Raw genomic sequence first — 26,087 nt, 5'->3', positions numbered from 1 at the left:
TAGAGCATGCTGCGATTTTCACTCAACGCACAAGTGATGCGTGAAAATCACCGCTCATGTGCACAGCCCCATAAAAACGAATGGGTCAGGATTCAGTGCGGGTGCAATACGTTCACCGCACGCATCGCACCCGCACGGAAAACTCGCCCGTGTGAAAGGGGCCTTATATTTGCACTTTAACTATCTCCACTGGAGCTAAGCCAAGATCAATGCTAAGATCTGGCAAGTACTTCTGTCACAATATTGTGTTCCTTCAGCTTTCTGTGTTTTTGCAGTTTCATTTAATCAAGAACACAATATTATCATAACTTGTATTTTGACCTCTAAAATAAACACAAAAATACTAAGCAAAACCGTCTTATAATGACAATCCAAAATTCTGAAAGAAGATGGCCAGTAAGTTTAAAATATGGTAGAATTGAAAATCTATGACACTAAGGCCTCTTTCAGATGAGCTTGTCCATGATTTCCCGTTATATGGATAATTATTTATAATGTCGTGTGTCTCTGCCTGACCATCCATCTACAGACCGTATGCATGCAGTCCGCAAAGCTTGGATGCAAAAAAAAAAAAAAAAGAAAAAAAAAGGAAAGGATAGACGACACCCGTGTTGCACCAGTTTTTTTTTGTTTTGTTTTTTCCTGCGGACCTGTAACAGGTCCTCAAAAAAGGACAAGAATAGCACGTTCTATCTTTTTCGTAGAACTGCACAACGGACATACGGATGCAGACAGCACACTGTTCTGTCCGCACTTTTTGCTGCCCCACTGAAACAAGTGGGTCCATATCCAATCCGCAATGGGTCCATATCCAATGCGGATTGGATGCAGACCAAAAAGATACGGTTGTGTGAATGGAGCCTTATACTGACAGCATAATTCTGCAAAAGTAAGGTCATGCAAAGACACACAAATCATTATAATGCCCTGTGATGTGGTGAGTCCATAACGGGAAATAATCTTTTTCGAACTGGACAGTCATCTGAAAGGGGCCTAAATCCAGTGCAGATAAGGACAGGGGGTATTTTTGGAGTTGAATGCATAAGGAAAACTGAGGATATGGAAGGCTTCAATTTGGAAAATACATAGCACCCAAAAAAGGGCAGCTCAGGGTTAAAAAATAACAACTGGCCGCTGCAGCCAAATGCTGCTCCAAGCACAAAATGAAAATGGCCGACCTGACCATAAATCGTCAAAGAAATTAGTCCATTGTAACACAGTGAAGCGAAGGGGTTTCAAGATATTCTTGTATCTGGAAGGTCTTCGCTGCTTTTGAAACACAAAAACTTCAATCTGAATAATTTTAGAGTTCCTATAGACAGACCCTGCAGTGGAATACTAGTTCATATGTAGACAGTCACAGCAATGCTTTACAACTTACAGGGAACGGTTGTTCCAAACTGGGTGGGATTTAGCACAATTAATCGGTTTTTCAAACTTCTTCGGCCCACTCCTTGTGCTCCTATTAAAACAAGAGTCTTCCTTTGGAATGGGGGCATACGCGCTACCTCTTCATATATCTGAATCTCATGCCGGTCAAATTCTACAAAGAGTAAAAAGTTACAAAATAAATCACACAACTTCAAACAATGTCACTTGAACATGTAAATGGTTATCCCTTCCCGCGTACCAATATTACAGTAAAAATGTTCTTGTAGCCAGGGCACGAGACCTGGCCATGATAAGAAAAGCCCACGGGTGGGATTCAACTCACCCCTTACACACATGCACAAAACACGAGTAAAAGAGAAGAAAACCGCCAGCAAACACCAATGCATCCTTACCAATGAATTATGCCGTTTTTTTTCTAAAAGGGCTGTCTCTCAAAGTCAAACCCTATTTAATTTGGCAATTAACTCTGATACACTCGAAACCCCCACTATCTCCCCCAGCTGACCGCAGGAGGGATGAACATTATAGTTTAGAAAACTGCTAATACCTGCATGAAGTAAAAATTTAATTAGATATACCACCTCTACAAGTTTGTGTTCGTGGTATGTAATTACACCCAAATACAGCAGAAAAAATATTGTAAACTGGAATTCAATAAAACGTAACCTTTACTAGGTCATTTAAAATAATGTATCACACTGGGTGAGAGACGACATTGACAACACTAACAACAATAATCTCCTCCACTGTATCAGTTCATATCTTATTATAAATGAAATGAAAAAAAGGGTGGATCTCACCTCGTCTGGGCGGGGTCCACGACTGTGGAGGACGGTCCTGGCAGTGGCGTTACCTTTGACCGCTGTAACCGGATGCTGATGTGGTAATTGGCACGGTATTGACTCCTGGCACACCCTATTATGGCTTTCCTGCCTGTCTAGGGGTCAAGGGGCTGTTCTGATAGCCTGCCTACCACAATGGAGCACCCGCCCCGACAGGGGCGACCCCACACCGAACCTTTCCCTCAGTATGGGTCTAAAGTTCTATCAAGCCCTAACTACAACGCCCTACATGCCATGTTTCTGTCTTTTCCAGACATCATCAGGGGACTTCACATGTATATTCCAGGGCAACTACAAAAAGAAATTATAAACAAACACTAAATATCGGTCACAGATATCTGAGCGCCGCATGTATAGTGGCTTATCAGCAGCCTCAGTTTACTTACTGGAGATCAGAGGTGATTTTAGCCTCGTATCCTTGGACAAGATGATAGATGACTCTTGTCCTCACTGTTACAGGGGAAGTGTCCCATGTCAGTCCATGTCTCGCCACAAATAACAGTGATTTGGGTGAGCATTGAATGGTTGTTAGCCGCCTCCTAATATACCCATTCTCCCAGTATGTGTAAGCCCCCCATGATTATTGATCTCACCTGTCCGAATCTCTCAGGATGCTTGTGATTCCATGTGGAACGCACGCCGCTCGCGTGCGTTCCACTGGACCGGAAGTCAATGTCACGTGATGCGGGCTAAACCGGAAGTGAGGTGAGAGCCTGAGTCAGAGCGTTGCCAGTTGCATAGCAACCTCTCGGCTCATGACACTCGGCCCTTTTTCAAGGCAAATGATAGCTTGCCTGCTTTTTGTATACATGCACAATCGCATTACGGATTTCAATTGACAGGACAGCCACACACAGACCATCTTACTCCGAATACCGACCAGTACTTGGGCCAGGGAGCCTGATCTATGTCAGCTGGAGTACATGATTTGAAATATTACAATTCAAGATAAGTCCACCATCGGATCCGATGCGCCCATCGTTTGGATGTGACAGCATCGGGTCCGAGGGGGACTAAGTCAGGTGACCGCATTACATTAACAAATTGCCCTTATAAGTTTTCGGCCATGTCCAACATCACATCCCATGCGCCCATGATATGGGCAACTGCGATACAAGGGGGGGACACGGTCGGAAGCATGGGTTTGGTTTACAAAATCACATGTGAATGTGGAAAGGAATATATGTCGGGAAGACTGGTAGGGAGTTGAGGAGAAGAATAGGAGTGAATTTGAGCGACATAAGGAATGACAGAGACACATCGGTGGCACGACATGTGAACACCGAACACGAAGGCAGATTGGACTGTCTTTCCTTCTCTGGAATTGAAAAAAATCAAGCCAGGAATAAGACGGGGAGATTTTGATAAGAGGATCCTGCAATGTGAAGCCAAATGGATCTTCTATCTTAAAACGGTCCATCCATCCGGCTTAAATGAACAACAGAATTATTGCTGCTTCTTGTGATACGAGTCGCAATAAAAGGCGAATTAGGATGGATGTGATCCGACCGTGTCCCCCCTTGTATCGCAGTTGCCCATATCATGGGCGCATGGGATGTGATGTTGGACATGGCCGAAAACTTATAAGGGCAATTTGTTAATGTAATGCGGTCACCTGACTTAGTCCCCCTCGGACCCGATGCTGTCACATCCAAACGATGGGCGCATCGGATCCGATGGTGGACTTATCTTGAATTGTAATATTTCAAAGCATGTACTCCAGCTGACATAGATCAGCCTCCCTGGCCCAAGTACTGGTCGGTATTCGGAGTAAGATGGTCTGTGTGTGGCTGTCCTGTCAATTGAAATCCGTAATGCGATTGTGCATGTATACAAAAAGCAGGCAAGCTATAATTTGCCTTGAAAAAGGGCCGAGTGTCATGAGCCGAGAGGTTGCTATGCAACTGGCAACGCTCTGACTCAGGCTCTGACCTCACTTCCGGTTTAGCCCGCATCACGTGACATTGACTTCCGGTCCAGTGGAACGCACGTGAGCGGCGTGCGTTCCACATGGAATCACAAGCATCCTGAGAGATTCGGACAGGTGAGATCAATAATCATGGGGGGCTTACACATACTGGGAGAATGGGTATATTAGGAGGCGGCTAACAACCATTCAATGCTCACCCAAATCACTGTTATTTGTGGCGAGACATGGACTGACATGGGACACTTCCCCTGTAACAGTGAGGACAAGAGTCATCTATCATCTTGTCCAAGGATACGAGGCTAAAATCACCTTGATCTCCAGTAAGTAAACTGAGGCTGCTGATAAGCCACTATACATGCGGCGCTCAGATATCTGTGACCGATATTTAGTGTTTGTTTATAATTTCTATTTGTAGTTGCCCTGGAATATACATGTGAAGTCCCCTGATGATGTCTGGAAAAGACAGAAACATGGCATGTAGGGCGTTGTAGTTAGAGCTTGATAGAACTTTAGACCCATACTGAGGGAAAGGTTCGGTGTGGGGTCGCCCCTGTCGGGGCGGGTGCTCCATTGTGGTAGGCAGGCTATCAGAACAGCCCCTTGACCCCTAGACAGGCAGGAAAGCCATAATAGGGTGTGCCAGGAGTCAATACCGTGCCAATTACCACATCAGCATCCGGTTACAGCGGTCAAAGGTAACACCACTGCCAGGACCGTCCTCCACAGTCGTGGACCCCGCCCAGACGAGGTGAGATCCACCCTTTTTTTCATTTCATTTATAATAATATATGAACTGATACAGTGGAGGAGATTATTGTTGTTAGTGTTGTCAATGTCGTCTCTCACCCAGTGTGATACATTATTTTAAATGACCTAGTAAAGGTTACGTTTTATTGAATCCCAGTTTACAATATTTTTTCTAATACCTGCATGAACCTACTGCACAGATTCTTGTTCTGCAGAGACCACAGCTTCTGTCCATGTACAATTACAATAGCAGCAAGGCATAAAAGCTAATCCACATTGGTTCAGGAGAATGTTCCCTCTTTTTGATATAAAATGACATTTAACGAGTCACCAGGATCATTATCAGTCCGGCAGATGTCTGCCAACAGCCCATATGTGCTTGTAAAGGTTTGCTTTCCAGCCACACTCAACTATTGCAATGAAGCCAGAAAACAACCAGAAGCTTTCCAGAGAGGACAATTCTCTGGGCGAGGGCGGCCAAACTGTAGGATTGGCAAGATGAACCCATTTGAAGGGAAATCCTAACAGAAACAAAGAAGAAAAGGAGAAAAGCAGAAAAGGACCACATGGTCTATCTAGTCTGCCCTTATAGTATTACTTTTCTTGGGCTAGACAGGCGTTTATCTTATCCCAGGCATGTTTAAAGTCACTTAGGGTCCATTCACGCGTCCATGTGTTTTGCATATCCACGTTCCGCATTTTGCGGACCACACATCGCTGGCATTCTCATAGAAAATGTTCTATTTTTTTCAGGATCGGAATTGCGGACCCAGAAGTGCGGATCCGCATTTCCGGATCCGGCCAGCACATTCTGCTGCCCCATAGAAATGAATGGGTCTGCAATTCCGTTCCGCAAAGTGCGTAACGAAATTGCGGCCGTGTGAATGGACCCTTACTGTTGATTTCCCAACCACATCACCATGTCAGGAAAGGGTTAACCAAATCAGTAAAAAGAGCATCAATCACAGACCAGATGTCTGGACTTTGGGGTGAATGTCATCTGGACCCATTGTGTTAGACTTTATATGTGCCAATTCACCCATAATGTCCGCTTCAAAAAACACAGGGGCTGAGCCTTTATAGCTAACTATTCAAATGGTCAGTGACAACCTTGTCCACATCCATATAGTGACTTTTCAGTTTTTAATTTGTGCAATCCCACCATTTTTTCCCTTCCTATTACTAATATGCCTGAAGAAAGTGTTACCTCCCTTTTTAATGGATTTGACCATTTCATCTTTAGCAGTATTAATATGTTTGGCCTGTTTCCGATTAATTTTATACAGTTTTCTATCAGCTACACGTCCGGTTTCTTTATACTGCTTCAAAGCAGCCTTCTTTTCTTTTGCTATATTCCTTCCTTCTCTAGTAAACCATAGTGGTCTCCTTCTCCTCTCCTTTTACTCTTGCTAATCTGCCTGACATAGTTTAGTTGCCTTTAATACAGTCCACTGGGTGCACCCACCTGCCTAATTCTTTTTGTAAACACTCCCTTATTTCCTTAAAATTAGTCCTTCACTTTCTAGCACTTTTGCAGTAGTATAAAGACCGTTCCCAGTTCATCATCAAACCATAAACATTGGAACCTAAATATTTTTCCACATTAAGCTCAGACACGAAGGGGGTCATTTATTAAGACCGGCATTTTAGATGCCGGTCTTATAACCCCTTTAGCTGGAGGTGGATATGTCTAAGTTATGTAGAGGACGGCGCCTCTACATTAACTAGGCGTATCCACCGCCTGTCTAAATCTACGCCAGCTTCCTTGCTGGCATAGATTTAGACTGTTTTCTATCCCTAAAAAAGAAAATGATAAATTAGACGGGCCTCCTGGCCTGCTCCTTCCCTGCTTTTTTTTTCTTTTTTTTCCGTAGACCTTGCTTGAGCGGAGAAAAAAAAGTCACTGATCACCTCTGCTTCGTGTCTTAACGAGCTGTTCAGAGATGCTCCTTTAAGTGCATCAATTAGACGCATGCTCTTGCATTAAAGAGCACTAGAGACATTCCTGTGTACACTAGGCACGTTGAAGTCACCCATAGCTACAAAATCTCCCTTTTCTGCCATTTGAGAAATATAATCCAATTTGTAATCCTAATCCTCACTGTGCCCTGGGGTCCTATATAACACACCAACTCTAAGTTTCCTTTTTAGTTTGCGTGCAAATCCACAGAGTTACTTAGTGTGTCTCCTGAATTTCTGTAGATTTAAGACTAGCCTTGACATTAATAGCTAGTCTGCCACCTCCTTTGTCTACTCTAACAACACTTTCCTCCAAACTTCACTTCTATTTTTATGCTTTTAACCTCTATAAAGATGAATGCCAACAACACCAACAAACTACCAATAGCTAGATGTAGGACAAAGAACCACTGCATAAAGGCTATGACCAAGAATGAAAATGAGCTTTGAGATCGGTCGGGGTCCAAGTTCCAACCACCTATCCAGCGGATAGTGGGTAACTGTAATTACTGCAATACCTCTTTAAATGTAATCTGTGGAATAGTAAGTCACATAGCAGTGAATGGAGCACAAGCAGTGCAAGCATAGCCACCTCCCCATTCACTGCTATGGGACTGCTGGAACTAGCCGAGCTAGTGCTCTTGCTTCACTTCAGTTTGACAAGAGCGTTGAACGGCACTCCTCTAGAGTAACGCTGGGTTCACACCTGAGCGTTCGCGATGGAGCGCTGTGTATGCGCGATTGTACCGGCGTTTGCAATCGCGCATACAGAGACAAGCGAACGCCCATTGTCGCGCGTTCCCGAAAGTCTATGTACAGGAACGCGCGACAAGACGCCCCAAAGAAGCTCATGTACTTCTTGGGGCGTCGGGCGTTTTACAGCGCGATCGTACGCACTGTAAAACGCCCAGGTGAGAACCATTCCCATAGGGAATCATTGGTTTCTTCCTTGTTGAGCGTTTTACAGCGCGTAGGAACACGCTGTAAAACGCTCAGGTGTGAACCCAGCCTCAGGGTGGTGCTCAGTGGTACATTAAATTCTGTGTACATCCTGCACACTACCGTCTACAATGCCTAAGGCCGTGAACAAGGTCTAGGTTAGACCGAAAGGTTGGCCAGTGACTTATTTATACAATCCATCCAGAAGAGAATGTTAACAAAATAAAATAAGAAGCTCATACAACTGAACTTGAGTGCCGTGGTTTATCTTGCTTCACTTCAGGCCCCCGTTTTGGACAAAGAATACTCAGAAGTAGGACCCAGACTTATCTAACATTTGTGGCATACAATAGTGATATGCCATAAATGTTGAGATGGGACAACATATTTATCCTATAGATAAACAAACCTTCTCTTTAAAAGGAGTCTTGGGGGAAATAATATTGATGACCTATCCACATTGTCAGGGGTCTGAGTACTGGCACCCTCGCTGATTAGCCGTTTCGGGAAGCTGTACAAAGCTGTGGGGCTCACCCGAACTCAGGTGAGCGCCGTGGCCTCCTGGGCGCTTACCAAACACAACGCCGTATTGATATTGCAGCTCAGTCTCATTCTAGTCATTGGGGCTGCTACTAGGCCATGTGACTGATGTACAATGATGTCACATGGACAGTGTCCGGGCTCTTCTAACAGCTGATTGGCGGGGGTCCCAGGTGTCGGACCCCAACCGATCCGATATTGACAACCTATCCTCAGGAGAGGTCATCAATATTAATTTGGATAACCGCTTTAAGAGTTCTGCCTTGCAAAAGGTTTAAGCAAAAACGGCAAAAAGATCTCTTATCTCTCAAATGCATGGCATTTCACAGAAAACTTGACCAACGCACATTTCTGTGTGAGATACCAAGGTTCCTTCTGCTCCCACACCACTCCCTCTGAGCTTTCTTCAAAAACAAAGAACAGCCCTGCTCTTTCTGTAGCGAGATTGTGGGCATTTTCCTAACACACTAAAATAATAAGGATAGAAAGGTCATGCTGACATATTTGCAGCGAAGGTTTCATTATCTCGATCATGGACACAGGCATCAATGAAAACCATGCAGGGCAAGCAAATACCGCAAAACCTGCCTACCCCACCTGCAGAACAAGAAGTACAAACACTGGACCTTCAGAACGGACTGTAAAATCCTGGTGTTTATCGGATTTTCATGCAGGATTCATTTCCAAACTACTGGAAGCATTGTACTGACATGCCCATCGGGCTAGAAATCTAAAAAGAACATTGCGAACTGCGGCTTTCATGTTTAGCAGGGCGAGATAAAAGCTGCTGCTATAACAGTGTTGGAAAGGGCCTTTATTCTCAAGGTCTTCTCTTACAGAAGATCTACAGGACGATACAATCAAGATTGGCATGGTGTACAGGACAGAAAGTTGCACTGGGAAGTACAATTAGCACAGAAACTGCCGAGAGAATATTTTAAAGTGTAAAACACAATGGCACACAGTACAATAGAGAAAATAATAGAGGACACAAGCATATGTAAAGGGTGTGGCCACCTTCTACATAACTATACAGAAGAACAGGTAACAGAGATGTAGGAAGTTCAGTGCTAATTTTCCTCTTTCCAGGGGCATGCCCCACTCCCCGCCATCCAGGCCTTTTGATCAGGTAGCCCGTTGCGCTCATCCTAAAAATTGCTAATGATGGCGAGGCATGTGACGCGACTCCATGCATTAGAGCCTCCCCAACAAACTGGTTACCACAGTCTGCTTCCAGGTGAAGTGCGTCTCAATCGAAGGCACTGACGGGTGCAGCCATGTGGCGAGGTGATCCATCAGCAGCCACTTTCAGGGCTAGAACGGTAGGCTGTGTGGGGAGAAGACTTGATGGTGTGGGATCAGAAAATGGTGCAGAACAAATGAAGACTATATATTAGTGAGCTGCCTACATGCCCTTTACCCACTCTTTTTTAGTAATTACATACAGTTGCAAGAAAAAGTATAGAATGATATGGATTTCTGCACAAATTGGTCATAAAATGTGATCTGATCTTCATCTAAGTCACAACCATAGACAATCACAATCTGCTTAAACTAATAACACACACAGAATTAAATATTACCATGTTGTTATTGAACAAACCATGTAAACATTCACAGTGCAGGTGGAAAAAGGATGTGAACCCTTGGATTTAATAACTGGTTGAACCTTCTTTAGCAGCAATAACTTCAACCAAACGTTTCCTGTAGTTGCAGATCAGACATGCACAACAGTCAGGAGTAATTCTTGACCATTCCTCTTTACAGAACTGTTTCAGTTCAGCAATATTCTCGGGATGTCTGGTGTGAATCGCTTTCTTGAGGTCATGCCACAGCATCTCAAATCGTGTTGAGGTCAGGACTCTAACTGGGCCACTCCAGAAGGTGTATTTTCTTCTGTTTAAGCCAATCTGTTGTTGATTTACGTCTATGTTTTGTCTCGTTGCCCTGTTGCAACACCCATCTTCTATTGAGCTTCAGCTGGTGGACAGATGGCCTTAAGTTCTCCTGCAAAAGTCTTGATAAACTTGGGAATTCATTTTTCCTTCGATGATCTCAATCCGTCCAGGCCCTGACGCAGCAAAGCAGCCCCAAACCATGATGCCCCCACCACCATACTTCACAGTTAGGATGAGGTTTTGATGTTGGTGTGCTGTGCCTCTTTTTCTCCACACATAGTGTTGTGTGTTTCTTCCAAACAACTCAACTTTGGTTTCATCTGTCCACAGACTATTTTGCCAGTACTGCTGTGGAGCATCCAGGTGCTCTTGTGCAAACTGTAAACGTGCAGCAATGTTTTTTTTTTTGGGACAGCAGTGGCTTCCTCTGTGGTATCCTCCCATGAAATCCAATCTTGTTTAGTGTTTTACGTATCGTGGGTTCGTTAACAGGGATGTTAGCATATGCCAGAGACTTTTGTAAGTCTTTAGCTGACACTCTAGGATTCTTCTTCACCTCATTGAGCAGTCTGCGCTGTTCTCTTGCAGTCATTTTTACAAGATGGCCACTCCTAGGGAGAGTAGCAGCAGTGCTGAACTTTCTCCATTTATAGGCAATTTGTCTTACCGTGGACTGATTAACAGCAAGGCTTTTGGAGATACTTTTATAACCCTTTCCAGCTTTATGCAAGTCAACAATTCTTAATCGTAGGTCTTCTGAGAGCTCTTTTGTGCGAAGCATCATTCACATCAGGCAATGCTTCTTGTGAAAAGCAAACCCAGAACTGATGTGTGTTTTTTATACGGCAGGGCAGCTGTAACCAACACCTCCAATCTCATCTCATCGATTGGACTCTAGTTGGCCGACACCTCATTCCAATTAGCTCTTGGAGATGTCATTAGTCTAGGGGTTCACATACTTATTCCACCTGCACTGTGAATGCTTACATGGTGTATTCAATAAAAACATGGTAACATTAAATTCTTTGTGTTTTATTAGTTTAAGCAGACTGTGATTGTCTATTGTTGTGACTTAGATAAAGATCAGATCACATTTTATGACCAATTTGTGCAGAATTCCCTACCATTCCAAAGGGTTCACATACTTTTTTCTTGCAACTGTATTAGGTGACCAACCCCTTTAAGAACCACTTTGCAACAAGATAAAAATTCTCCTTAAACCTACATGTACATGCACTAACTACACCATACCTAATGTGTGAATATAGTACTGAAAACATTACCTGCATTTTTTGTAGTCAGGTACATCATCTTTTTCTTTTTTTTGCTTGTGATTGTACCACAGAATGGTCCTGCAGTGGAGAGGAACAAAAAATAAATAAAAAATCTGCCTCAACGCTTGTCCTGTTCAGGAAAAAACGTTTCCATATATCCTATTATCGCATTCGGAGTTAATAGAGATGGGGAGGATTCTCATCTCTTGGCCAGAGTGGGGCGTGGTGATACAGGACGCCTAATTCTGGAGGCCCTGTCCTGTATCACACAGACAATGCACTAATTAGAGAAGATTCAAACGGGCACTGCGTAATACATAACTGCCCCTGTGGAGGTCCTGCAGGGAAGCTGAACCCTTACTGTCAGGTTCCCCACAGACTACAGGTGGTCACAGATCATCCCAGCAGGAAGAAACTCTGATCAGTCCTATCAAGGCGCCCTTTTAACATTTAGGGATTGTCCAAATAGGAGAACCCCTTTAAATGGCTTCCAGTATATATGGTCTAAGTGCAGGTATTATGGAAAACTGTACCTCAAATGAACATGGAATGGAAATAATGACAAAAACTACAAAATATGCAAGGTAAATAAAAAAAATGCAATTTCCTACTGCTTAGGAGCTCCATAGTCAAAAACTAGACTGCCCATTGCATACACTTGCACCTATACCTGCGGCCATATTTACTTGCTACTCATCTGCTTTTTTTCTTATTAACTACAATTATTTATTAAAACCCCACATCTTGTGCAATACTCAGATTGCTGAATAGTGTGATATGCTTTGGTAGCCTCCTTTGTCCATTTCAAGAGATAATGCACGGCGACAAGAGGCCGCCCCACATTTTTCAGGCACAGTAAAATACTACTTTGCATTTGTGATGAGTATATTTAGCCATGGAGGAGGATGAAATGAGACGCCAGGTGGCTGTTTTTTTCTGGCCATAATTTTTTCATTTTTCTGCTGATGTAGCCGTATGAGCCTTGTTTTTCCACGGGTCGAATTGTATCCTTTTAGTTACACCATTTTGGGTACATATAACCTGCTATCTGCACCAGGATTAATGGTGCGGGTAGCAGGGATTGAACAGACTAGATAGGCTGTGCGAACCCAGCGCTCCGAACCATAGAAAGTCTCATGCGTATAAATACGTACGAGACGTTTGTAAAGAATAAAATTGCCTGTACATGCAACAGAAGGTTCTGTCTATGGGAGACCTAGCCCGTTCTGTCTCCCCCGCTTTATGCGAGTGGTATGCAATACAGACAGAGGGCTGTCCCTGCTGCATATTCAGGTAAGGACGACAAGAGGCTACAGAAGTATACCATACAATACAGTAGCCTGTTATAGAACCGGTTTCATTTACATGGGAGCTGAGCTGCAGTAACTTGGCATGGCCACTACACAGTGGAGGGAGCTGTGCTTCCTGCCCAATTCTCTGTGTTAGTTCCGCTATTGAGGGCTGCGGAGAACAGCTGATGGGTAGTGGTGCCGGGTGCTGAATTCGATATTGAAAGAACAATGACTACTTTCCAGTGACTTTATTTGGAGAATGTTTTTTATTTTACGCTACAATGGCCTTAGGCGATGGCGTGATGTTCTGTGTGCTCCAGAAGAAAAGTCATCACTCCCATCAGTTTTTGCTAAGCTTACAGCTGTCTATTTCACCTGGTGCAAACAGCACAGCATAACACAATGTTAGATTATAAGAAATTTCACCAATTAAGACATTCATGTTTCCGCTGATCGGTAATCCTGCAAATATTGAAGCCATGACAGCTTTCTTACAGCAGACCTTTTAATGGCTGGTATGACAAAGAAAGTGCGGCGGTCCTGCAATCTTCTATGGAATTCACATCTCAGCAAGGGCTGAACAGGGGCAGAAGGCTGAGTGTGAACACACAGTTATTTCTGTAATAATGAACTGTAAAGATGACAGGAAAGGAAAAAATTAAGTTTTCTAAAAGGGAGTGACATTTCATATTTAAATTTGCACAGCGTGAGTTTCCTCTCCATGGAAGTCACCCGCTAGAAATTATACACTTCTGACAGGGGTTGGCATTTATATAACAGATGACATCTAAACCCCTTAACACTATAATTTTTCATGTCTGCAATCTATTAAGGGTATATGGCCTATACACCACCCATCCGTATAGTGCTTCGATTACCTGTTCCATCCCAGTCTCTCCTCACAAAGGCTTTCCGCTTTTCCTCCAGAAACTGACTGGGAATAAGTCCTGCACTTCCACCTTCTTTCACATGACTTGCCTGCAAAAAAATAAAAATAAACAATGAATTAAATATTAAGCGTCCAAAATGTACAATACATTGCTAATCAATCTTTTGTGGAGGGCAGGGACCAAACACAAAGGTGAGGCCTTATCTAGAAGTAGCACAAGGTTTATTCTCACAGACATCTGCAGGCACACCCTTCATACAAGTATTTGTGTAACCAGATCGGCTATCGAAATCTAACAGGAGCAAGGGCTAATCTCTCTGCTCAGTAATTTACGGGGAATTCTACTACCGATGTGGGCGGCCAAAGAGAAATCTGGAGTAGAGAACACAAATAGAAGCCATTGTTCCCAATCTTACAACTGCGATTAACAACAACATGCCACCCAATGATCTGCTAGAGGATAAAGCAGGCCACACACGTTCAATAGTTGTCGGCCGAATGACCGTTTGACTGACAGCGATGCCTCACTCCCTTTCTACTAAACTGAGCTTGTATGTCTAGTCAATGGGAAGAGAGGAGAAAGGCAGGCATCCAGGCACTTCTGCCAGCAGCTTATTACCTGGTAGAACAAAAAGATCAGGCAAAAGAGTTCATTTCGCCTGATCCTTCTCTTTTCAACATCAACCGTCGGGGAATGAGAAGAACCGGCAACGTGACTCGCCACCCATGACTCCTTACAGGTCATTTGAATATAGCAGGCACTGTGTTCAAAGTTATTTTTAAAACGTTCTGTTGCATCTGCCAGAACATATAAAGACATTCTTTCAATCCATTAACATCCTATATCAGCAGTAATGAGTCAGAACAACTGGATCTGTTTCTCTTGAAGAGGTTTCACTAGTCATCAGACCGGTTTTCTCAATTACAAGGCCAGTCAGATGACTAGCGAAACTTCAAGAGCAAATACAAGTTCCTTTGCTCTGGCTTATTACTACTGGTATTCCATGATCTGGATGAACGAGGACCTTCACTGACCTTCACATCCTAGATCAGAGGTTCTTAGGATGCGGTATTTGTACCACAGGAGGTATGCGCCACAGCTATGAGAGGTACACGCCGACACGGAACTAAAGAAAAAATATCTGCTCATTTACTGCTCTTCCAAGTTCCCTTGCTGGTTCCTAGGAAAATCACAGCACATGTGCTGTAAGGGAGGGCAGGATTAACAGTTATCCCCCCCTCACTAAAGCTGGTGAGTGCTCCTCCACATGGTCAGCGTGACGGTCTCATAATTTGGGTCCCGCGATGGGGATAGTATGAGTCTGAATAAGCATTGCCTGACACAAACCTGCCCCTTAAGCAGTTATATTAATTTTGGCTGCACCTTTTACTATGCAGTCCGGTGCTGGTAAAAGGTATTATAACTAATAGTTGTGGATGGGCAGGCTCACACTGACAATGTCCAGGGGCTCTCGGAGGTGGCGTTAGATGGCAGCCCCTGGGGGTGAAAAGCGAGACCTGTGGGCATCCCTAGCTGTCACGTCACCGTGCAACTTGGATGCCAGGCATCATGTAGGCCTCACAGGATTAAAGTTCCTCTCATACTGCTCAGGCTCCGTCTATGCATCATCTGTACCGTGGACGGATGTCACTTCATGAACAGGGTAACAGCATTTTTACTGGCCCATTGCAAAATCTCTGACCCTAGTGACCTCACATACTGCCATATATCATCACGGCAGGTATAATAAAGTACAATGAGGTGGCTGCATGATTATAGAGTCTCCCATCAGCCTAGCTCCTCTACTATGTATCATTGTCTATCACTGTTCGCTTCTCATTAGTGACACTATGCAGAGATGTGATTCTCTGCACACTGCCGAAGTACACACCTGCTACAACAGTACACCATGACAAACACAGATGACAACCAACAGGGGAGCTGCATCATATCGCTAGTCACTGAGCTTTGGCAGATATAACTAAAAAAATGTAAAGAATTTTAAAGGGGTACTCTGGTAGGTAAAAGTTATCCCCGATGCACAAGATAGAGGATAACTATTAGATCGGTGGGGGTCCTACCGCTGGGACCCCCACCTATCACAAGAACGGGGGCCCCTTACCCCCTGCTGCTACCCTGAAATGACTGGAGCGGCTGCTTCATTAATTTCTAAGGGACTTCTGGAGATAGGCTGTACTTGGCTCTCTCTGGAACTCCAATAGATATAAATGGAGCGGCCACGCACATGTGCAACCGGCTGCTACAGTCATTTCAGGGGAGCAGCAGAGGGTATGGGAACCCAGTTTTCATGATTGGTGGGGGTCCCAGCAGTAGGATACCCACTGATTTAATAGTTATCTCCTAACTTGTGGATGGGGGATAACTTTTACCTACCGGAATATCCCTTTAAGTAGGGACTGACAAAGCTTTCCACGACTTCCACTTACTGGTGACATTTCTGATGGAAAGACTCCTTGAAACAATCCCACACACAGTTAATGATTGGTAAAATCTAAACTTCTAATGAGAGGACTGTTTTTCGGGCATTGCTGGAGACTTAATAAGAGTACTGTGTTTTTCTAGACAACTGACAAAGAACATTACGAAGGAACAATATAAGAAGAGAAAACAGTATTGACAAGATGCAGGGAGGTGGGGAAATTGCTAATAAGTGAAAAACACATCTGCCTCTAGAAAGCTACAGTTACATCTTTCTTGCAAAGTGCTGTAATTGTTGTATTGATCACAGAGGAAAAACATGGCCTGTTTTGCAGAAAACATGAAAGGAAACATAAAATGAATACAGCTAAACTTCCACACCAACGTGTCAGTAACCCTCTCTCCATGCAAATGTACTGCCAGCTAATCTACACTGACACTAATAATACTTATAGCACTGACTTCAAAAGAAAAGCCAGAGATCAGACCTAGTGGTGGGAGCAAATCAGTGTCCATATGTATATTGTCATTGAAATATGATGGTTTATGGAACTGACTGCTTATGGTCAAGCATTACAAAAACACAGCACATAGTGTACATGTCAGTGGACACCAGTTATCATCAGAGTACAATGAGATGTCTTTGGTAGCTATGCCCCAGAGAGACCAGCGCATCAGAGCGAAGGAACGGCTCCCCCGATCATCGAATGAGAGGGAAGGCTGTGCTTCCAGTTTTTCAGCATTCAGATACAATGGTCACATTTGACCACAAAATCTAAAGGGTTAAACTTCTGATTGGTGTTATTAGCCCTGGGCCTCTGCTATTTGAAACGGATATGGCACCCACTGTGCTCACGAGCTGGCACCGTATTTAAAACCCCTCCTCCCGCCATACATATACGGCGCTGGGAAGCAAGGGTTTGGCCATTTTAGATTTATTGTAACAAACATGCTGCGTAAGTGCTATTTTCCCATGCACGGAATTTTTCCGTGAAGGGGGGTGATTGATGCCTCAAATCACATGCTCCTCTATCAGCCGCCATGTGCAGCGCTGTGCAAAAGGGTGTTACAAGAAAGGGAGTGACGCTTCCTGAAGTGAGAAAGTGGGGTGGGTCATGTAATATTAGATTTTTGTACTCGCCACTAGGAGGCGGATACTAAGCACACAATGTGTAAGCTCCTCCCTCTTCAGCTATATCCCTTCCTGCAGGGACCAAGCTAATCAGTTTAATGCAAAAGCAGTAGGAGAAGCCAGACATTAGAAAATCACATTATGTGCAAACCCAGAACCACACAGGCCCAGATAGGACCATAAACAAAAAACTGTGTGGGAGCTGTGTCCCCCAATGAACAGAAGACAAACAGATTTTACGTTGAGTACAAAAATCTCGTTTTCTTATCCGTCTCATTGGGGGACACAGGCCTTGGCCATGGAACGTTCTAGAGCAGTCCCTGAGGGTGGCCTTAACTTCAACCCCCCCCCCCCCAATCAGAGAACTGCTGTCTGCAAAACTCTATGCCCCAAAGAAGCGTCAGAAGATGCAAAAGGTGATGCACCGCCCAAGAGGCCCCCACTGCCCGAGCCGAAAGCCGAAAGAACAGTCACCCGGAAGGGCGGGGACCCGGTCCTTAACGCGGCACGCTTCCGCAATAGCCAAACGACTCCATCTGGAAATGGAAGTCTTTGACGCTGCCAGCCCTCGTTTCGGCCCCTCTGGAATCATGAATCCTGCAAGATGCCATCTGGGACAGATAGATACGCACTGCACTCACCAGATCCAGAGTATGCAACGATTGTTGTCAAGGATGAGACTGGTCCGGACAAAATGAAGGAAGAATAATCTCCCCATTTAGATGGAATGTCAATACCACCTTCGGCAAGAAAGACTGCACAGGGCGAAGGACCCCCTTATCCTGATGGAGCATCAGGAAGGGCGACCGACATGACAGAACCGCGAGTTCCGACACTCTACGGATATAAGTAATTGCACCCAAAAAAGCCACCTTATAAAGACCAGAGGCGCACCAATACCTGCTGCAAAGGCTCAAAACAGAAGATTGGAGAGCGTTGAGCACTAGATTAAGATCCCAAGGATCCGACGGAGGACGGAAAGGGCGCGCAGCATGCGCCACCCCCTGCAGAAAAGTCCGAACTGCCGAAAGCGAAGCTAATTTTCGCTGAAAAGGAATGGAGAGAGCAGACACTTGCCCTTTGAGGGAGCTGAGAGCCAGCCCCAAGTCCATGTCCGACTGCAGAAAAGCCAAAAGTCGCAGCAAAGAAAAACGAATGGGAGACAGATGTCGCTGCTCGCACCAACTAAAGTAGGACTTCCAGGTACAGCGGTAGATTCTGGAAGACGCCGGCTTCCTGGCCCGAATCATGGTCTGGACCACGGCATCAGAAAACCCACAAGCTTTCAGTACGGCGGCTTCAACAGCCAAGCCGTTAAATGTATTGACCCTAAACTCGGCTGGAAAAATCGCCCCTGCGACAGCAGGTCCTCCCGGAGTGGAAGACGCAGCGGAGCTCTTAGGGTTAAAGGACTTGGAGTCCTGTAGACGGGAACGCCAGGAAGGCCGCAAATTGAAGGAAGGTTTGCGCTTCCGATCCATGGCCAACTTGTCGGACGCCCTCTTGGGGCTGTAAAAACTCTGAAAGGGACGGGAAAAAAAGGCTTCCACTTTTTTTTACTAATTAGAACGCCCCCTGTTCTGTGGTAAATGGGTGCTCTTACCACCTGTAGCATCCAAAAATATCTCATCCAGGCGCTTACCAAAAAGTCTGCCACCGGTAAAGGGTAGGGTCCGCTTTTGGCATTATCTGCCGCCCAGCATGAGAGCAATAGAGTACGGTGAATATCCACCAATAGGGCTGGCGAGCGAGCCATAAACCTGGCCGCGTCCAAAGATGCTTCACAAATATATGCACTGGCATGTGAGAGATGCAGGGGCACATCTGCAAGTTCCCCCTGACGTAAATTACTTGCCCACTCTCGCATAGCCTTGTTCACCCATGTAGAGGCAATCACCAGCAGCAGAGCTGTGCCCACTGCTTCAAAGGCAGATTTTGCAAATGCTTCCAGCTTCTTATCTTTGATATCAGAAAAAGAAGCCCCATCCACCCACTGGCAAGGTAGTATGTTTAGCCAAGCGGGAAACTGGAGGGTCCACTATAGGTGGAGCCGACCATTTCTTAGTCAAATCCTCCGGAAAAGGATGTTCAAGCGTTTTGGCAACATAAACATTTCATGTTATCAGGGAAATTCCACTCCTTGGAGAGAGAGGAATCAAACTCCTGGTGCCTGGGAAACACTTGTGCGAATGACAGGACTTCCCAAAGGAAACACCAGCGCTGGCAGATGACTGAGCTGGATCCTCAACCTCCAACGTCTCAAAAACGCTGTTATTAAATTGTCCACCATGGAGGATAGTTTGGGCGACTGACCCTCCAGTGAGACAACATCCTCTGACCCTCTCTCCTCGGAACATGCCTCTTCAACAGAGGACATGTCGGAGTGAGACTCTCTAGCAGGAGAGGCTGAGGACACAGGAGACACAAAACCCCTTTTGGGGGAGGAAGTTATGGCCCATTTTTTGGGGCGTCCGCGATTGGCACGAGCCCCATGATCCCCAGAGTCGGACCGTTCAGAGGACTGCCTTGCCGACAAACGCCCCAATATATCCACAATAGCTTTGTTGGTATTGGAGACCTCCTGTACCACCCTAGACAGGGATCCCATTCCCATTCTTCCATATGTTGGGCAGCGGGAAGCAATGGGTCTGACTGAGGGAATGGAAACTTTTCGCGACATGATGCGCAGGCAAAATGCCCCCCTCACACCCCCCCCCCTCGCCCAATGCAGCAGACTCCAGCGCCCACATCCTCTCAGGCAACGCCCCCTCACTCGCCAGAACCACGCCGGCATCCCCGGCCATCTCAGATACTGGCCAGGGACAATAAGCCATTGAATAGGCCGCAAAGAAGCCAGGGCCTCCATTAACGGAGGCCCCGGCTGCCCCAGAACCGATGCGCCGACCTGTAAGCGGCGCTCAGGGGAGTAAACTCCTCCCTCCTCGGCGCTCAGGGGAGTAAATAAATAGAAAAAGACAAAAATTAGCAGATGCAGGAAGGACTGCCTCCTAGACACTAAGCTAAAACTGATTGGCTTGGTCCCTGCAAGAAGGGATATAGCTGAAGAGGGAGGAGCTTACACTTTGTGTGCTTAGTGTCCGCCTCCTAGCGGCAACAGCTATAGCCATGGTCAAGGCTCGTGTCCCCCAATGAGATGGATGAGAAAAGTATATTTTTGTGAGTTGCACAGTTTCCTAAAATGTTTGTAAATTCATCAAATCTGGTACGCCACTTCTTGGGCATGGAAATGTCTGTTGTCGCATGCAAGGTTTTGTGCAGAATTTTGTCACTTTTTGAGAGCTGGGCCTTCTCATGCCTGGTATTCCTTAGCCGTACTTTAACTGAATAAGAAGCAACATTGCAGTTGAGCAAAATGAATTATTTCTGAACACCATTTTCATGCAGTGCAGGTGCACATAGCGACTCCAATGTACAAACTTACTTCAAATACACCCTTTAAAGGGAACCTGTCACCGGGATTTTGTGTATAGAGCTGAGGACATGGGTTGCTAGATGGCCGCTAGCACATCCGCAATATCTAGTCCCCATAGCTCTGTGTGCTTTTATTATGTATAAAAACTGATTTGATACATATGCAAATTAACCTGAGATGAGTCCTGTCCCTGAGATGAGTCAGAGCTTGAAAATATGACTCTTCTCTGGTCAGACAAGTAAGATAGAACTCTTATGTTAATTTGCATATGTATCAAATAGTTTTTTTTTACACAATAAAAGCACAGAGAGCTATGGGGACTGCGTATTGCGGATGTGCTAGCGGCGATCTAGCAACCCATGTATACGATCTATACACAAAATCCTGGTGACAGGTTCCCTTTAAGGACTCACCAGAACTATTTTTTTGTTACAACTTTTTGGGTACCTACCTGCCACCAGTTTGGGTCCTCCCTATTAACAATATGCAGAATTTCTCCTTTGGAAAATTTTAATCCGGCTTCTTTGCAGGGAATCAAATTATCATTAAATGGGTTGTAATCAAAATGACACTTCACAAAAACCTAAGAAGAAAACCATGTGTTAATAACGGAATCCACGTTCTCCCTGGTAACAGTCCTTGCTATCAGGACAAATCTAGCGCACCATGGGTGGCGGATGGCACTTACCTGTTGGGGAGTTACGGCATCTTTATAACTTGGAAGGATCTTTAAAGTAACACTACCACTAATACTCTTAAGCAACTCTTGCAGTTCCTTCGGATTGTTTCCCACTTCATGACCATTTACTTCCTTAATGATGTCGCCCACATGGAGAAGACCTTGCCGATCGATCATCCCGCCATGGAGAATCCTTGCAATAACCAAGTTATGATTTTCTACTTTAAATGTCACACCCTGAAAAAAATAAAAAAATATATTAAATAAAAAAAATTAAAAATACATACATGGTGGATGTTCCACATATACCCTTATATATAGCCCAATCAGTGGTAGCTTTTGAGCTGCAATGACAATCATTTAGAACAGTATGTGAGTATATATATATATATATATTTTATTTTTTGCAAAAAAAAAACAAAACATTTTTATAGACAGGAATCACTTGACCACTGTAGACACAACCACAGGGAATTACCAGGCTCAGCATAGCCCTGAATGTGACAATTTCCTTCAGTAACTGGGGCTCCTACAGAAATTATAAGGGACAGTTCACACAGTTTTTGGTAGCGATTTTGTCACATTTCCCCCTTAAAAATCAGCTCCAAAAACATTTTCCAAACAGTCTCCCATTTACATCAATGGAAAGCAGCACTTGCTTTTTGTTTCCACATGGGAAAAAAAGAAGCAGCATGCCTTATTTTGGGGCAGAATCAATGTTGAATCACCTATTGAAACAAATGACAAGCGTCAGAAACTGCTCTGTATGCGTCTACAATGCAAGTTTTGTTTGTGTGGTTCTTGGTAGGGATCCATGGCAAAAACCACAAGCTGAAAGTACTGAAGTAAACACCCATTGGTTAAGAAAATAAATAAATAAAACATGAAAGAAAAAAAAAAAAGGAAAACCTGAAAAAATAAAAATAAAATGAAATGTGCCAAATTTTGGAGGCAAATTTTCAAAATCGATTGTGTGATCACAACTTAGAGATAAAAAAGGTTAAGGCGTCCTCCAAGGTGTTTTTAGGCTGTCTGTACATGATGCAAAAGTGTGATCTGCCATTTACTGGGCTGCACCTATACATGTTGTTTCAAGTACTATGCACAAGTATTGCCTGACGTTTGCGGTGATCAGAATGTGGATCCCACTGCAGAAATAAATTGAGTACAGGCAGACAAGACACAAAAAAAAGTTTTGGTGGACACATGGAATAAAAACGTTGCCATACCAAACTACAGAGCATGCATGACCACATCCACCTCCACCTCCAAACCCGGACCTGTCACCGCTCCTGACATGCCTGTTTTAATAGCTTCATTGATTCCCCATGTAATCATGATTCTGAAGCATCTATTCTTATGACTATGTTGTGCCATTTAGGGCTGCAGCTAACGATTATTTGAATAATCGATTAGTTGCCGATTAATTTCTACGATTAATCGATTAATCGGCAAAAACGACAAAATTACAAAACAGAGAGGTTTATATGATCTTACTTGAAAAAATATGTTCAAAGGCCATATTAAAACAAATTGTGGACGACACTATTATGGGGGATCTGTGGACGGCGCAGTTATGGAGAGGGGGATCTGTGGACGGCGCAGTTATGGAGAGGGGGATCTGTGGACGGCGCAGTTATGGAGAGGGGGATCTGTGGGCGGCGCAGTTATGGAGAGGGGGATCTGTGGGCGGCGCAGTTATGGAGAGGGGGATCTGTGGGTGGCGTAGTTATGGAGAGGGGGATCTGTGGGCGGCGCAGTTATGGAGAGGGGGATCTGTGGGCGGCGTAGTTATGGAGAGGGGGATCTGTGGGCGGCGTAGTTATGGAGAGGGGGATCTGTGGGCGGCGTAGTTATGGAGAGGGGGATCTGTGGGCGGCGTAGTTATGGAGAGGGGGATCTGTGGGCGGCGTAGTTATGGAGAGGGGGATCTGTGGGTGGCGTAGTTATGGAGAGGGGGATCTGTGGGTGGCGTAGTTATGGAGAGGGGGATCTGTGGGCGGCGTAGTTATGGAGAGGGGGATCTGTGGGCGGCGTAGTTATGGAGAGGGGGATCTGTGGGCGGCGCAGTTATGGAGAGGGGGATCTGTGGGTGGCACAGTTATGGAGAGGGGGATCTGTGGGCGGCACAGTTATGGAGAGGGGGATCTGTGGGCGGCGCAGTTATGGAGAGGGGGATCTGTGGATGGCGCTGTTATGGAGAGGGATCTGTGGGTGGCGCAGTTATGGAGAGGGGGATCTGTGGGTGGCGCTGTTATGGAGAGGGGGATATGTGCACTGTTATGGGCATAACAGTGCACAGATCCCTTTCCTCATAACAGTGCACAGATCCCCCCTCCTCCCCATAGCAGTGCTATACACAGACCCCCCTCCCCATAGCAGTGCTACACACAGACCCCCCCTCCCCATAGCAGTGCCATAGACAGATCCTCCCCCCTCCCCATAGAAGTGCTATACACAGACCCCCCTCCCCATAGCAGTGCCATAGACAGATCCTCCCCCCTCCCCATAACAGCCCCGGCCCCGATGCTTATAAGTCGGACTAATCACGTCTGCATCTTTATTTTACCTTTTTACAATGACGCTCCTGTAATAGCCAGGCAGAGCGGACGGCGGCGTAACGTCACTCACTCACGTGACGCACCTGCTCCGCCCACCTCATGAATGAAGGAGGCGGAGCAGGCGTGTCACGTGAGTGAGGTAAAATAAAGATGCAGCGACCGCCCGCCCGCATAGCAACGAATCGGCGATTATTCGATAACTGGATTCGTCGACAACGAATCCAGTTATCGAATATAATCGATTACATCGATTAATCGTTGCAGCCCTAGTGCCATTCCTTTATTATTTCTACTAGAAGTTATGAATGAATTGCTAGCAGTCTGCAGTAAGGGTACAGAGGGGAGGTAACCAGTTTGGGGGGTCCCTGCACAGACTGAAAATGGCAGCACTGATTGGTTAGAGTGAGTCTGTGCAGGTACACCCCCCCCCCCAACTGGTTACCTCCCCTCTGTACCCTTACTGAAGGCTAATAGCAATTCATTCATAACTTCTAGTAGAAATAAAGGAATGGTACACCATACAGACATGAGAATAGATGCTTCAGAATCAATGGGGAATGAATGAAGCTACTAAAACAGACATGTCAGGAGTGGTGAAAGGTCCTCTTTAAACCTGAAAATCTTTCAGTTACCCAGTTTTTTAAAATCTGTGCTATTATTACATTAAAGGAATAAAACGGATGGGGGGGGGGGGGGGGGGGAGACGCACTTAATTTTTGCACTTAAAGGGTTATTGACATTTCAGACATTGGGGGCATATCTCTAGGATATGCCCCCAATGTGTTATAGGTGCAGATCCCACCGATGCTTAGAACGGAGTCTGCAAAATCCCAGAGGGTGCACTGCGCATGCGCAACCGCCCTCCATTCATTCCTATGACCATGGCAAAAATAGTTGAGCACTGGCTCAATTATTTCTGTCAGCCCAATGGAAGTGAATGGAGTGGTGGCCTCACTTGTGCAGCCCGCGTCCCATTAATTTCAATGGGCGTTCCGAAAATAGCCGAGAGCTCCACTTGGCTATTTCGGCCCTCCCATAGGACTGAATGGAGGACTGCCGTGAATGCGCCCTCAGGGATTTTGCGGGCTCCAGTCTAAGTATAGGTTCGGGTCCTAGAGGTGGCACCCACACCTATCAGACACTGAGGGGCATATCCCCCCCAATGGTAAAGATGGGAATAACCCTTTAAACTGCAAAATTGTGACTATGACACAAACCACAGCCCTTTGCCCTCCCAATACAAAACCATACATGATGTAAACATTAACACAAGGGTACCAAAAATAAAAACCCATATACCAATACTAGATTCTTTAGCAATTTCATTTTCATTTAAGGGATTGCCCCATCACACAAATTGGTTCCAAAGAGGTGCAAATGTTCACAGAAACTTAAAAAATTAACTCAGTTTATATATTTAATTTTTGTTTTACTTTATTTATCCCTCCATGCAGCGCAAACCAGGAGGGACTGTGTAAGGGATTCAGAAGAGGTGAACATGATGGCACTAGCGAGGCTGTACAGGCCTCATAATGCCTTGCGTGTACCGCTCTTTCATTGTCCACCTATTGCTGCATCGCTGCCTACGAATTCTTTCCACTGAATAGTCAGGTAGCTAGACAACACCACAACAGAATTAATGTGTCCGGGCTAGCTAGATAGATTTGGTAGATTTTCAGTGTAGCTGCACAGTGTGCCAATTTAAAGGTGTTGTCCCACCTGAACAACTTATTAGCTACCCAGATAGGTGATGACATCAGATAAGTAGAGTTCAAAAACTGGGACCTCCACTGATCCAGAGGAAGCAGCCCCTGAGTACCCGAATGGAGCGATGATCACACATGACCACTATTTAGCGCTATGAGACTGCAGAAGATGAGCACAGTACAGCACTCTGCTATCTCTGGGGCTTCCCCAGAGAGGAATTGAGTGGTAGCGCCTGTGTGTGACCCATCACTCCACTCTCCCCAAGGACACAGAAGCCCATTCTTCAGATCAGAAGGCGTCTAAGAGGTTAGACCTCACCGATCCTGTATATAGGGAATTAGTTCTTATGGTGGGACAACCCACTTAAAGGGGTTGTCGGGGTTCAGAACCTGGACATATCAGGGAGGCTGAGTGGGGGAGAAGGGGATATGAG

The 26,087-nt window shown here is 45.1% G+C and overlaps 1 protein-coding gene across 2 annotated transcripts in view; it reads right to left on the bottom strand.

The window, feature by feature from the left end:
- PALS2 (protein associated with LIN7 2, MAGUK p55 family member) overlaps positions 1 to 26,087 on the bottom strand; it is a 127,644-nt gene that overhangs the window by 50,811 nt on the left and 50,746 nt on the right. For both annotated transcript variants that reach the window (XM_044294478.1, XM_044294479.1), the window contains exons 5-9: positions 21,396 to 21,623; positions 21,159 to 21,290; positions 13,692 to 13,791; positions 11,531 to 11,599; positions 1,382 to 1,543 (exon numbers count right to left, since the gene is read on the bottom strand). In XM_044294478.1, coding sequence (XP_044150413.1) covers positions 1,382 to 1,543; positions 11,531 to 11,599; positions 13,692 to 13,791; positions 21,159 to 21,290; positions 21,396 to 21,623 — 691 coding nt within the window. The remainder of the gene's footprint in view (positions 1 to 1,381; positions 1,544 to 11,530; positions 11,600 to 13,691; positions 13,792 to 21,158; positions 21,291 to 21,395; positions 21,624 to 26,087) is intronic.

This window comes from Bufo gargarizans, chromosome 5, assembly GCF_014858855.1.
Source record: "Bufo gargarizans isolate SCDJY-AF-19 chromosome 5, ASM1485885v1, whole genome shotgun sequence".
NCBI classification, from domain to species: Eukaryota; Metazoa; Chordata; class Amphibia; order Anura; family Bufonidae; genus Bufo; species Bufo gargarizans.
The sequence above is the reverse complement of the archived record's forward strand: the minus strand, read 5'-3'. Positions and strand labels throughout refer to the sequence as shown.